This window comes from Wasmannia auropunctata, unplaced genomic scaffold, assembly GCF_000956235.1.
Source record: "Wasmannia auropunctata unplaced genomic scaffold, wasmannia.A_1.0 LD334234.1, whole genome shotgun sequence".
NCBI classification, from domain to species: Eukaryota; Metazoa; Arthropoda; class Insecta; order Hymenoptera; family Formicidae; genus Wasmannia; species Wasmannia auropunctata.
In genome coordinates this window covers 5,982-21,121 of record NW_012028656.1, presented here as the reverse complement: position 1 = coordinate 21,121, position 15,140 = coordinate 5,982, and the positions used below count along the sequence as shown (strand labels likewise).

The following is a 15,140-nucleotide window of genomic DNA, read 5'->3' as shown; positions in this document are numbered from 1 at the left end:
TTATGTCTATTTTAATCCTCTGAAAGGATTTTCAATTCCGTTCAGTCAATTCGGAGAAATTAACTAAACTGTAATTTGTCGGTAATTCCGACCTTTCAGCATCCTCTTAACACTTCTGTTGAGAAAAAATTTTCCCCAAAAAACTGCCTCTCTAAGATATTATTTGGTAGGTCTAGAACATGCTATAAATTTATTAGTCCGCTTTCATTCTCGTTGTCGTGCGAACGCAATATATTTTGGTTCGCGCTCGTATATGTATGTTTTGCTTTCGCATAAGCTGGAATGTGCCGTAGAACAATGTAATCTATGGCGATCACCGTCGATACAGGAAGTAGAGAAGTTCGTTTCGATTTCTTCGGTTAGCACAGAACGGATTTGGCACTTCTTAATAAGACAGGCACACGCGTTACTTACAAACAGCTATAATGCCTTGTGATACATATTCATAAGAGACGAGCGTATACCGCACTATAACGAGAACTACACTCATTCTCTCTTCCAGATACAGTTCTTAGCTCTTTCACGTGTTTATACCGCACTTAAGCCCTCGTGCATCTTTAACGTACATTGATTCGAACGAAACGTGTCGTACATCCGCGATCGATCGATGTGCAACGATACACGTGGAAAAAAATTACACCTAGGTACGACACCTCTAGTAAGATACGTACGATAACGCAGTGCATTATTAATTGCACGACAAAAAATTACCAAGGTGACGAATTCAGATTTATTTTTTACGCAATGCTCGTTAAATTTCCTCATTATTTCTTTGACGTTAAATTACATAAATATCGTAGGTGGCAAGATGAATATAAATATCAACCAATTATTGAAAATTGTATCCAAAATTGCGCGAATGTGTAACATTTTAAATACCTTTAGTGGCATATCTTTTTATAAATTTAAACATGTGCAATATCACATGTTTCTTACTGTAATCCATAATTTTTGACGTGTAGCTTTATATTTAATTTCCATTTGTTAATAATTGTTTTTGTCATTTGGAGAGATCAATGAATTTCATTGAACTTCATTGATATCATCACACTATTATCGCAATTATTATTATTTAAATGCCAAGCTGCGGTTTTAGAAAAATCTAGTCCCAGCTATGTTCTTGAACACGGAAAGAACAGTTTTGCTGGAAGATCTAAAAATTTTGTTGGATACAGATCTGAAAATAATTTTATTGGATCATCAAAATAATTTTGTTGAAAATTTAAAAATAATGAGTATAACTGCTGTAAAACGTTTTGATTTTCTAGGAACCAGTTTGAATTTCCAACAAAATCATTTTCATATCTGTATCCAACAAAATTTTTAGACCTTCCAGCAAAATCGCTTTTTCCGTATGGTAGATGTAAAAGAGCATGTCCATATATACCTATATACAGGATGTTCAAAAAAGATCGGAACAGCGAATCTTGGAAGGAAGACGTTTTACAAAAAAATGTTTCAAACAAAAGTTGTAGAGCTTAGAAAAATCTATTTATTGGTTTTATTGGTTTGACCTTAGGCGGCGTCGCCAAGATCAGGTAAAGGTCACTTTAATTTTTTTTTAAATAGAACACTCTATTTTTGATTCCAGAATCTAATAACTGGTGCCAAGAGCCTTTTAAAACATTTAGATAAAATATTGTTTGGTTAAGTAAATCTTGAGTCATGCGCTTGATAATTACAGTACCGTCAGCATTAGCATTCTCCAAGGTGTCCGAACAATAACTGAAACCTTTTGAATGTTGTTTGGGATTATAAGCTTGACAACATATATCAAAATCAAGGCCATTAAAGGTTGTTGCTCTTATTTTCGTTTTTGAAAATAATTTTAGATGAATCAAAAATAGGGTGTTCCATTAAAAAAAAATTAATATGATCTTTTACCTGATTTTGGCGACGCCGCCCAAGGGCAAACCGATAAGATCAGTAAATAGATCTTTTTAAGTCCTACAACTTTTGTTTAAAACATTTTTTTATAAAACTATTTTTTGAGATATTCTGAGGTCCCGACCTTTTTGGGATACCCTGTATATATATATATGTGTGTGCGTGCGTGCGTGCGTGTGTGTGTGTGTGTATGTGTGTGTGTGTTTGAAATGTATTTCCACACTCAGGTCCCTAGTTCCTTGAGATGAGGCAATCAATTTATATTTGATATGTACCAAGCATATCAATAGAATTGTGCCACACACATTTACGTGTTGAACAATAATTGATTCAAAATTGCATGATTTACATATTTAATAAAGTAATGTATTAAATCCAATCGATCGTTGCGGAGAAGACACGTGACGTATCACAAAAGTAAAAACTTGTTTCGATGCATCATACAAACGCATCGCGAGGTATTATGTTTCAGAAAAGTTATTTAGAGCGCGGTCAAACTTTTACTACAAATACTTCGAAGTATTGTCTGAATCAGAAGAAAAAATTTTCCGAATTGAATCAATCAAAGACTATTTCAAAGCATTTCAAGCATCAAAATTAATTGTACCCTTAAAGTAACTACAAATACTTTTCACCGCCATGTATTTTCAATTTGGGAGTTGCGTTTTTTTAAGTCAGTTATAGGCCTTCTAGCTTTAAAAAGAATTAACTTTTTGATCGATTCGATTTATCGGACTCAATTAACAAAATACTAATGAAGTATTGTACAAAGTTACGACAAGACGCGTATAAAGCCAAACCTTTGATAAGTTCGTTTACTTCATGCAGTGACAATACTGCTTCATACCGCGGTTCAGACATCTGGCGCTCACGGCGTAAGGATTGATTCTGCTAACTTCGCTATCGGATAGAGTGTAATTGCCGTCGCCGTGGTACCTGATGGTTACCTCGAAATTACCGTTACCAGGTGCCGTCTGAATCATATAAAAATAAGCGATGCTGGACGAATTATCCGTGCCGAAATCAATCACCTGGTCCACCCGGTGTATCTTCTTCAGCTTGAGCCGCGCGCACAGCCGCCGGCCTCTTTTGTCCTTGTAATTCTTCACGATGCTCTCAACATGATCCAGGAACTTCTGCACGCCACCGGTAGCGATTCTGTCGTTGACGTTAATCGACTTGAAGGCCGTGCAAGTGCACCAGTGATAAACCACACCCGCGTCTTGGCAGCCTCTCTCTCTGGGAACAGGTGCGAAGAGGGACTGACAGGTGGGGCATCCCGGACTCGAATCGGCATCGCCACCACCGATGGTAAGAACATCTCGTAGCGTCTCGTAGAGGTCGAACGGCGAAGTGAGTCGATTCTGATTCACCGCGAGGGCTCGATGGGCCTCGGAATTCTCCCGACGGAACCACTCGGGCAGCCAGATGTAAATGTACGGCAATCTCTCTTCGTACCATCCGACAAAGGTATTGCGAAACTCGCCCCAGCGCATACCGTGATCGCTCAGGAAGACTATCATCGAGTCATTCAGTATTCCCTCCTGCTCTAGAAATTCGAATTTCTTCAACACGCGAGCGTCCATCGACGAGATACCGTTCATGTTATCGTGGCTGATCGTGTTCGTCCAGAAGAAACCGAAATATGGTACGTCGACGAAGGTTTGGGCAAAATTCACGGCGTAGTCGAAGATCCGTTCGAAGCTCAACTCAGGACCCGTGCAATACTTCATGTTGAATCTGTAAACAGAACAAATGTTTCGACGAATCTTTATCGTTTGGCAACAAAATGGTTGCTTTTTGGACGCTTTGGTAGTTATAAGTTAAATTTTGTGTTACCTTTTCTTGATTTTAAGGAGTTTCTCGCTGGCCAGCATGTAGGGTCTCAAGTAATAATCCGTAGGCGGCTCGACGAAACCGACCTTGAGGTAGTTAAACGTGTTGAGGACGGTCTCGTCCTCACCGTAGGCCGTGACGTAGCCGGCATTGCGAAAGTTGTGCCAAAGAAAGGGGCAGTTGTCGAGCTTGTACGCCACCGTTGGCTTGCATCGCGAATACGCTTGTTGCGGCGTCTGACCGGTCAGAATTGCCATCAGATTTGGAAATGTGTTATCGCCGATCTTGTTGTAGCCCTTCAGGCCGATCCAGCCGGTTTCGCGCAGATACCTCTCGGTTTTCGGCATGGCCCGATAGAAGTTCAGCCGACTGACGCTGTCGATGCCGAGGACGAGCACGCTCAATTTCCTTGAAAAATTTCCGGGCCGGCTGCCATTGTGATCTATGCGTTCGCGTACCTTCTCCGGGTTCAGGATCGCGTGAACGTTCTCGTACACCGTCTTCGTCTTCGCCTTGCAGGGCTTCGATTTCGTCTTGCACGATACGTATGCCACCTCCACTTCGCGCGGAAGCACTACCTGTCCTGTGAAGTTCTCGCACTGCTTGACTCTATTGAGAAAAAAAGAATTGGCAATTGGCCGGCAATTGGCAAATGTTTTCCATGAAAAATCGTGTAACAGGTCAAATCACAGTATAACCAGTAGGTCCACTTTGTGTCGGCACCTTTGATCTCCTTTTCCAGATCACGTGAGCATCCACCATGTTAAATCCAGGAATGAATTGAGAAAAGTACCTCACAAGTAATAAGACTGATAAGTAATAATATGGATTCGATACAGTAAATTAATAAATTTAATGTGTGAATCGAATAAAACGTTTTATTAGTAACAATTATTCGTAGGAGCTGTGATCGACTAAAGAAAATTTCTGATGTAATTGCTTATAAATTGTCTGCACATATGTATATGTACGTTCCTATCGTCTTGCATTCCAACCCAAAATAAAAGTTGCGCGGCGATACCTGCGCGAAGACTCAGTTTTTTGCTGAGTGGACCTACTGGTTATACTGTGGTCAAACACCGTGCGACTTCGATCTCTACAGATTACAGCTAGTACAGTAATTTTTTTTATATCGCAATTATGAATGAATAAGCAAATTAATTTTTGCCACTTAATCTCTTTTCTTAGTTGATTAAATTTTGTCTATTCAAAGCACCTGCAATATTTTAAGATGACGCTGGAACTTTCAATGCATATAGAGTGACGATGAGTAAATCTTACGATATCGTAGAATCGTAATTGTCCTTCTTGGGCTTATCCACCTTGGGCCTGACTACGGACGACCAGCAGCAAGCGACGTCGCTGTACATGCTTTTTATGGTGGGATCGAGGGAAAGAAACACGCTGCCGTTAGGCTCCTTAGAAACTTGTGAGAGGACGCGATCGTTCGGGCATTTCTCCAGTTTTTCCTTCCTCACGAATCTCGCGATGGACGGCTCCAAAGGCTTTTTGGACAGCATGTGACATTTTGGATTCCATACGAGATAACCGTCCACCGTGCCTATATTGCCAAACATAATCCGATATAATTCCGCGAACTTTAGATCTTGATAATATATAGCGTGTATTTTGTGATAACGATCGACGCACAAGAAACGAAGACTTTGTAAGTACTGCAGCTGTGCAAACAAGATATTGACGATATCGTTAAGCGTATAACCTATATCGAAATAGAAACTTCTACGAGAATTTGTACAAAACACCCGCGCTCGGATATGTACTGGCTTTATTCATTAATCATTTCGTTTTACCACACGTTTTACCATGTCAAGTGTTATTTAAAAATAGTTGAGAGGATCGATGACAGGGAACTTTACTTCGTTAATTTGTGAATATTTCAAAGATATTGAAGAGAGGAAACTTTTTTGTAATCGATTATTGATATATTAAATTTGAAGTACTTACGAACGTTATAGTGAATCCTCCAAACTTTTCATATCAATGCGTTGATAAAAAAGTGACCCAAGTAAGAAATACTTATTTTTATATTTATGTCTCTTTTGTATCAACGCAGCAACATATGCAATCACAAAACTAATTATCCGGACAATGCATTAATACATCGATAATTTCATCAAATTGTTGTTCAGGTTATTTATATTTAGACGTTGTATTTATATGTATTTAGACAAACAATTGTGAAATTACCAGTGCTATAATACGTGCGCGGAATCACAACTTTAAACACTCGGCATTTTTTTTGTTATTCAGACAATTAGTTTCGTGATCGTGCATTGTATGTATGTGTATGTATGTACATGTATATGCACAATTTATATTTATATCTATATTACATCTATATACGCATATTTATATCTACATATTCAATCTATAATTTCAAGGTCACATGGAGGTTCCTTCAGTTTTTTAAATGAAATGGTTTTTTTTAAATAATATGATTTCCCTAATTATTCTACATATAAAAGTATTAGGTAAAGTTATCGAAAAATCAATACTTTATGAGATATTTAATACTTTATCATGTCATATTTCGACATGAAATATAAAATATCTCGTAAATTATTAATTTCTTGATAATTGTACCTTAATAGTTTTATGCACAGAATTATAAGACGAATCGATTGGTGTAAAGAAAACAGAGTTGCTTTGCAAAAAAATATGCAATTTTTACGTATGTATACATAGAATTGTTAATATAGTAGTTAATAATGGCATATATTAAAATTGTAAATAGATCTTATGTTATGTCTATAGACATAAACATGGATTTTGATATTTTCACTCTCAAAAGTACCATGTGAGAAGTTTAATATCGCTTTTTCGTGAAAATATTTCGTATTTGCATTTTTCCTCTCGCGATCTTTGCTTATTTTATATTGTAATCGTATGAGAGAATAAGAGATTGTGTTTTAATAGCTGGCGCTTTATTCGTGTTATGGATAAATTTTATCAAAATATAATGCCAGAAGATTAAATTCAGTGAACATTTCTTTTTTAAGATTTAATTCTAAGCACACTTACATATATACGATTTAAATTTTTATTAGTGTGTATAATATAAAGTAAGCCCATAAATTAAACAAAAAGTTATCATTTGTAATGTGCAATTATATATTTTGGATTTTTCCGGTACATATCTAAACTTTTTATCTTAACATCTTCTTTTACAAAGAGAGGCACAATGATGCAAACATGACAGAACTTTTTTTTTGTTTTACTCCGGATTCCATTAAAGAAATTTTGAATTTATTGTTAATATCTTGCTGCATAATGATTATCCTTTGAATTTTATTTTTAATATAATTAACTCTTATTCTCTTTTTAACAAATAGGTATTTAAACAAACTAACAAACATGACTCTGGTAATAACGAAGTTAAGATTCCCTGATTCATATTATTGCGTACGTTCAATCAATTTCTGAAGTTCAATAATTTCAAAAGTAATCTGAATGTTAATACTTCTTTAATCTTAATAAATTTGATTATTTTGTTAAAAAGATGTTCTTCGAATTATTTAAAGAAAGGTGTGACAAATTAAATATCCTGTTTGGACTGTGATGCCTCTTATCTGACAAGTCAGACTGGAAGAAATTGCGGATCAAAATTTCTGAGTATCGCAACCTTCAAAGAAATACTGCTACAAATTCACGATTACTAATCACAGAATTGATTTCAATTATGAATTTATTAACTATGTCTGACACAATTCATGCATCTAATATAGCCTTCTATTAATAATTTGAATTTTTATATTCTTATATACCTATATTCTATAGTACGTGTGATTTAGTTTTGAGGATTTTTGTCATAAAAACTGATTTATTATACGAATACCTTAATTAAAATATTTCCCTTTGTTTTCTATAATTTTTTTCCATCTTTCTAGCAAGAGGTGGATTCCGCGATGAAAAAAAGATTCTTTTTTAGCGTTGAACCAATTTCCAACAAATTTTCGCACTTCTTCGAAATTATGAAAGTGTGTATCATCTAAAGCACGTTGCATCGTAACAAGTGATAATCAGATGGAGTAATATGTCTAAAGAATACGCAGGATGCGGTAAGATTTTTCATTTCAGCTCTAATAGCGTTTACTTCACTAATAATGACAACATGAGATTAAAAATGCTCTTTAGGAAGCTTCATTTTTAAAATGGTATAAACATGCGTCTATTGTCAGTAAATGACTAACTATCATGGAGTAATATTAAAGTATCAAGAAACAATAATTTTGGTTGGAATGCCTTCGACAACACTGACATTAGTGCCATATCTTGCAAAACCTTCAAATCTAAATCATACTTCTAATACAATCACGAAATCACTAATTATCCGGACAATGCGTTAATATAAGTTCTATAAGTTTTATAATTTCTATAATATTTACAAGTTCTTCAAATTGTTGTTTAGATGTTTTGATTATTTATATTTAGATGTTGTATTTATATATATTTAGACAAGTAATTGTGAAATTACCAGTGCTATATTATAGTGCGTGGAATCACAACTTTTAACACTCGGAATTTTTTTTTGTTATCCGGACAATTAGTTTCGTGATCGTGCAATGTATGTATGTGTATGTATATGTATGCACAATTAATATTTATATCTATAGCATATATAATCCGCATATTTATATCTATATATAAATTGTGTATAAACACATGCATATGACATACAGTTGCACGATTACGAAATTAATTGTCCGGAAAAATTCCGAGTATTAAAAGTTGTGATTCCATGCATGTATTATAGCACTGGTAATTTCACAGTTAATTGTCTAAATATATATATAAATACAATGTCTAAATAACACCTAAACAACAGTTTGAAAAAATTATCGATACATTAACGCATTGACCGGATAATTAGTTTCGTGATTGTATATTTAAAAATAATTATTAAAGATAATTTTTTTCTGTATTTTTGAAAATAACTGTTGTTTTCAAAAATTCCAAAATTTCAAAAATTTGAACAATGTTTTCAAAAGAATGTTCAAAAGAGTGCTCTGTTTAGCATCAATCATTTTATCTTATTATTTTATCTGCAAAAATATTAAGTATTATACGCATAGAGAGTATTAGACAACAAATGGCATGTGCGTAATGTCTAACGCGCTTTGTAAATTCTTTGTAATATCTAATAATATAATTGTGATGTTAGACGTATGACTTGTATTAATCCTAGATATACACACCGGGATCCTCGAGACCCCAGCGAAACTTTCTCGGTTTGGCATTTCTGAAATTGGAAAGGGTGGGGTTTGGGATATTGACGTAAAAAAAGTTTGGGATCTCCTGAGTAGGAAGACGTGTTGACGCGCGGTAATTTTCGCTCAACAACCGAGCAGTGAACAGTTGAAGTGAGCGTAGGGTTCCCGGGACTGCTTGCAGTTTTGTTGAAAAAATTAAAATATCGGATCGCTAAATTTTTTTTGTTACTATTTCAAGTATACCTTTTCAGGATTTTCAAGGATTTTTCAAATCGGTCTATAAACAAAAGAGGTATGATTTTTTGAAAAAAGGTGCTAAATCGAGATTTTTTAACGCGTTTTTGAACCTTTTTCTTTGAATCTGTATATCTCCTTAATTCTATCGACTTTTAAATATTATACGCTTGTTCCTTGAATCGATTCTTTATCGATTGAAAAAAAAAATTGAAATATGTCCATTTTTACTAAAGTTGCAGTAATTAATATGGATAGGGTCCCCGGGATTCCAGTATGTATACCTATAGAGTTAATGTGACGAAAATACGCATCAGTACTCAAATGACGGGATGATAAGATTCTTACCTTCAGCGACGTTATACGACTTGAAGGACGGATACTGTAGTACGTCGTACTCATACTCGTCGCCGGAAACGAGGTAGAGGGTGACGATAATCAGACATGGCAGCAGAACCAGAACGAGGCCGGGCCGTCGGCAGAAGCACTCGGTGAAGCGTGACCATTTCGCCTTCCACATCATGCTGTCGTGGTCGCGCCTTTCGCAGGGTCACGGGAGATTAGAAATAATCCCGCATGATCCTCGCCGCGAGTCCCGTCGTTCCCTTCTATCAAGTTATATTTCGCGATCGGTTTACCCTTGTCAGGGACATTTCACAACTGTTCGCCATTCGTCCCCTTCTGTCGCACGACATATCGCCGATCGTGACATAAACATCCGTCTATCCGCGAATCACCGTTCTCTTCGTCCTCGGCTTCTTCGTCCTCTCGACAAGGGAAGACGATCATCGAGCAGCCGCCGTGCTTCGCGAAGATGCTGACACGTAATCGACACGCTAACGAGCCCCGTTCTGAAATCGAGAGAGTCGCCTTCAACGTCTTATTATACCAAAAAGGAACGTTATTTTCTTATCAAAGACCTTTACTTCTTTGTTGGGTATACATATGTCGCAGGCAAATGGTCATTTTGGATCAATAGCTTCTGACTAGACAAATACTATCTGCCTAGTCAAATGACTTTCACCCGTTTATTTTCGCTATTTTCTTAGTCAAATGTTAGTTTCCTAGGCAAATGCTATATTTGACCGAACCGGTATTAGACAAATGGTATTCAGATAAGCATGTAATACATAATATCACTCAGGGAAATGTTTCGCTGTTCCAGCTAGAATTCTAAATATTACACTTAAATTATATTGCTGTTTTTTGTATCTGCTAAAAAATTGTCATATGTAGAATTTATAGCAGCAATATTCTAAGAATATATGCAAGAAAATATAGGTCTTATAACTAAATATAATTGGAGTCTGGATTGGAGTCTGGATTGATTAAACGTCATAGAGAAACTTTCTTGCTAAATTTGACAAATAGTTCAGATATAATTTCTATCTCTGTTATCTATATTGATTAAATATAAAACATATATCGCAATGCTTTACTAATCACTTATCCGTTTTCGCTAATTTTTCGTACCTAAATAATTCGCGCTATAATTGTAAGATTACTTTTTTCAGTGAAGTTGCAGGCAAATAGTTCAATTTTGGTAACTTTTGACTAAACAAATGCTATTTGCCTGGTCAAAACTTTTCCCTCATTGCGTTGCAAAGTACAGGCGTGGAGGCAGTACGTCCCCCCCCCCTATGGGAGGTCACCACTTCGTCTCAAATAACTAACCTAACCCAAACCATTTCTTGGTATGGGGTGGACCTCGCTTCGCGTAAAAAGTTGCAAACCCACGTGGAACCTCGCGACTCACGTTTCAAAATGTATGCGTCCGTTTAACCAGGCAAATAGTATTTGTTTAGTCAAAAGCTACTGGCCAAAATTAAACCATTTGCCTGCGACATATACGTATATATTTTTTTTCTCTTTTGCTTGTTATAGTTTAGATAGTTTAGTAGCGACATGAAATATGTGTAACGACTTGAAACTTAAAAGGTATATAACTTGTAATAGTTACAAGTACGAAACATGACATAATTAAGTACGCTAATTTCCGTATTTAAATAACAATCTGTTCTTTTAATCAACGGCTTATTTATTATTAAATTTTTTAGATCTTTATCTAAAGATTTGATGATTGACTCTCTTGAAACTCAATAAAATATATTAATTGTATTGTAGAAATAATAATAATAATAATGTAAACAGTTCACACAATAAAGTTAAGACTTGTATAATTATTAGAAATTATTATTTGTAGATAGTTAATCAAATAGAAATTATTCTTGACGAAAAACGCGACTTACCTCGAAAAAAAGAAATAAGAACAGAGATCAAGACAAAAATTAAATATTCGATATAGTTGAAAATAAAATGCAAAATTCTGTTTAAAACTTTATCAAATTTTAATAAAAAAAAAAGATAACAGAACATGTAGCTTTAATAAATCTGAATTCTTAAAAGGACATGTAAGGTTTCTTTTAAACTAAACATAGATTAATTTTTATCTTCCAGCCCTTGTCTACAAAATAATGAAATAATTAAGAATATCAATTTAAATGCGATAATTTGTTTCATATTTCTTTGCTTTCCTAAATGTTTTAAATAAAAGTAATTAACGTAATATTCAGAAGTGATTCTTTAGATTCCTTGAAAATTCACGCGTAATAATTTCTTGAGAATCTAAAGAATCAAATAAACGCAAATGGCTTGAAAGACATGAATAGCGAAAAATACTTCATCACCAATTATGCCGATTTTTCCCATGTCGCCAGTTAAGGGTTAAAGGTTATAAAGTGGCAAAACATCGATCTGATTAGATAAATGCCGCTTGTGCTGCGTGAACTTGTACGTTCTCCTCTTGCTAGACCGGTAATCATGGCGTAACATAAAGTGCGTTGCAAGCTGGTTCCAATCATTTCATTTTGACGGATGCACTTCCGATAAGACCTCATCTCGCTCGTCTTCCGGTAGCTGAGCTAGCATGCAGCTTAAGGACATATACACATTCCGGGAATCAGCTATTACGATGATATCCAAAACAAACATTTTTGTTTGATTTTTATTGCGCAATATATGCACAATAATTATGCGAACATATAAAGTAATTTCTATCCCAAGAGTAAGTATATCAAATACAAGTTAAAATTAAATACAAGATAATAACATTAGCAAATAATAATAGAAAACCTTATGAAATACAAATCCATTTAAAAGAGGAAGGCGTTGAGTTATTGTTAGAAATGGAGCTAATATTCTTGTTTTAATTATCATATCACGTGAAATATTCTTATCTTCAATAGACCAAGAGATCAAGTAATATGAGAATTCTTATTATTAGTCATTCCTCAAATATTTGGCAATCAGTTTATTTATCTATTATAATATTATTAATTTCTTAAAACATACAGACGGTTCATTAAACAAAAATTATTTTTCTTTGAATACTAACTATTTGTATATTTATACAAATCTATTACTGAATTATTGTATCTTTTATTTACATTTGTTTTATTTCTTCATTCTTTGCGCCAAAGAATGTCTTCTTAACGCTTTGTTATCCTCGTTTTTATCATAGATCATCTGTATAGATAATCTAATTGCGCTTTCCGCGCTTATTTTATTACTGTTTATGCACGACAAGGAAACAATAATAACAAATAATAGTTAAACATAGACTCACAGAGACTCAGAAATTTTCACGTAATACACAGGTGTCACTCACAATCAGTAGATACTTAAGTTATATTAATCTACATTCTATTTGAATACATAATGTTTAGCGAAAGTGCAGAAAAGTTGACAAAAATGATTGGGATAAACCCATAAGTCAGAATAATATTTTCATTACTCAGATAATCCAATATTTGAAATAATATTATTGCTGTTAAATACATAATTTCATACTTGAAAATATAGTTATCTAACTCGCGAACTGAATATCAAACATTCCGTTTGATTATGTCCTATATGAAAATCCACAAGCCTTCGAAACGGAGATAATGTTCTTCCGATATGTGATATGCTTCGAATGGATGACCAGATAAAGTGAACCTCCCCCCTCCCCTTCACTTACACATCTCTGTGGAAAGCGTAGGTGTGTAATTGAATATCGGACGTTGAATGATGGGCTATATTGCGTGTTATAGTAGCCGATAAAAGTAGCGTTAAAATGTAAAGCGTGACATAAATCTGTTTCATATAGATTCAAAGAACGCGTTTCGATAAATCGATATACGCATATAGAATAGGTTTACGTAAATAAATAGTCTTGCGTATATTTAGCATATTTTTCAAAGAATATTGCAAAAATGTAGTGGAAGCTGTGTTGGAATTTATTGATGAAAGTACGTCAAAATTTAATTCTATACGAAATGAGAAAGAAAGAGAGAGAGAGAAATTCTGATACCAGGCTAAGATAATATATACGTATACACTTCTTTTACTTATGGATAAATTTTGGATAAAAATTAAAAGAACAATTTCTCAGCTTATATGAGTAGATCTATTAAAAATCAAAGATAATAAAAGAGAATTAATTAATCAATCGAAGTAATTCATGCTAATGTATATTGAAAATATAAATTTCTAATAATGTCATAATAATGTCAAAGGTTTCGATCTCAAATGCGACCATCTTTATAATGTTGATAGAAATAATCATAGCAAAAACAAGTAAAGATGTTAGGATACAAGATATACAGAACGCAAAATTAAAATTAAAATTTTGGATAAATTTAGCTTTTCCTTAAAACAAAAGTTGTTAAATAATTTAAAAAAAGATAAAATTTTTGCAAATCAAGTTTTACACGGAAAGAACAATTTTACCGAATTCAGATCTGAAAATAATTTTTGTTCAATAATCAAAATAATTTTATGCAAAAGTTAAAATGATCGCTATCAAATATCAAAACATTTTATAGCCATGCTCATCAGTTTTAACATTCCAACAAATTATTTTGATGATTCAACAAAAAATTATTTTCAGATCTGTATTTAACAAAATTTTTAGACTTTTCAACAAAATTGTTCTTTCCGTGTAGAAAAGAAAATAAGCAACAGATCTATTTTTTATTTGATTTTATGAATAAACTTGATGAAGTTTCACTGTTTGTGATTATTTAGAATTTCAATGCTATCACAAACTCGTATTTATTTAAGCAAAGTAAATAAAAAACCTTGATGCAAAAAGTGACAATCCATGAAATTGATATCCTGGGAAGTCCGGAACTTTTAAATTAACTTGCAGCGACACGTATTCGCGAGATTTGCACAGGATCCGCGCTTTCGGCACATCAGGACGACGAGATCGTGGAAACGCAATCGGCGCGTATATTCATCTCGCGCCGTTCTCACGCGCACGACGGAAAACGGTCAGGGGAGAATTATAGCCTTCGCGAGGAGATCCTTTCAATTATCTCTCGCACCCGCGTGTCGACGTTACGAATGGGAGGCGGCCGCGGATCGTTGCACGATTCGACGTTTCGTCCTCGAAGTGTACGGTGTCGGGACGCGAATCGCGATCACGCAACTCTGACGTACGCGCGAAGGGATGATGACGCTCGGTATAACGAGCCACTGGCCACGGCGGCGGCGGCACGAGGTCTCACCCCGTTCGCGGCGTGTGAGAGGGCTGCAGCTGCGAGGTTTAATCGAATCGAGCTGGCCGGGCCGACGCGAACGCGTGTCACCCACGCTGCAACCAGGCAACTCCGTCGCCGACTGACGGAGATTCGCGCATACGTCGTCGTCGCCGTCGACGTCGTCGTCGTCGTCGCCGTCGACGACCACCACGAGCGTGCCTTCACTCGTGCGCCGCGCGCCGGTCTGCGCCCGCTGACCCAACGCGGCGACGCGGTGCGCACGGCTCCTCATCGAAACGTATCCTTGCAATTGCGTATTTTTTTGCTCGCGTGCTTCCCGATTTACAAAATGTAAGTATCGACCGTGTTTGAAAAATGTTTTATCAATAATTTTCATTGTTCGCATACAGGTGATATCGATTCTATG

General features: G+C 35.3%; 1 protein-coding gene across 2 annotated transcripts; it reads right to left on the bottom strand.

Annotated features, from left to right (window-relative positions):
* Window positions 1-1,984: 1,984 nt before the first annotated feature.
* Window positions 1,985-14,848, bottom strand: LOC105459001. 2 transcript variants are annotated; one of them, XM_011704657.1, is made up of 5 exons: window positions 14,309-14,848; window positions 9,537-10,039; window positions 5,005-5,284; window positions 3,727-4,332; window positions 1,985-3,627 (listed from the first exon to the last, which is right to left on the bottom strand). In XM_011704657.1, the coding sequence occupies exons 2-5, from the start codon at window positions 9,709-9,711 to the stop codon at window positions 2,703-2,705; spliced, it is 1,986 nt and encodes a 661-aa protein (XP_011702959.1). In that variant the 5' UTR covers window positions 9,712-10,039; window positions 14,309-14,848; the 3' UTR covers window positions 1,985-2,702. The 2 variants fall into 2 exon arrangements, with proteins under 2 accessions (XP_011702959.1, XP_011702960.1); XM_011704658.1 differs by lacking the exons at window positions 9,537-10,039; window positions 14,309-14,848 and adding an exon at window positions 5,374-5,460.
* Window positions 14,849-15,140: the final 292 nt, after the last annotated feature.

What these genes read in the sequence shown, in the direction of transcription:
- LOC105459001 (XM_011704657.1), bottom strand. Translation starts at nt 9,711, where the DNA reads ATGATGTGGAAGGCGAAATGGTCACGCTTCACCGAGTGCTTCTGCCGA. An exon ending in GTCGTATAACGTCGCTGAAG is followed by an intron (nt 5,285 to 9,536) that starts GTAAGAATCTTA and finishes TTGGCAATATAG; the next exon opens with GCACGGTGGACGGTTATCTC. An exon ending in CTCCTTAAAATCAAGAAAAG is followed by an intron (nt 3,628 to 3,726) that starts GTAACACAAAAT and finishes TTCTGTTTACAG; the next exon opens with ATTCAACATGAAGTATTGCA.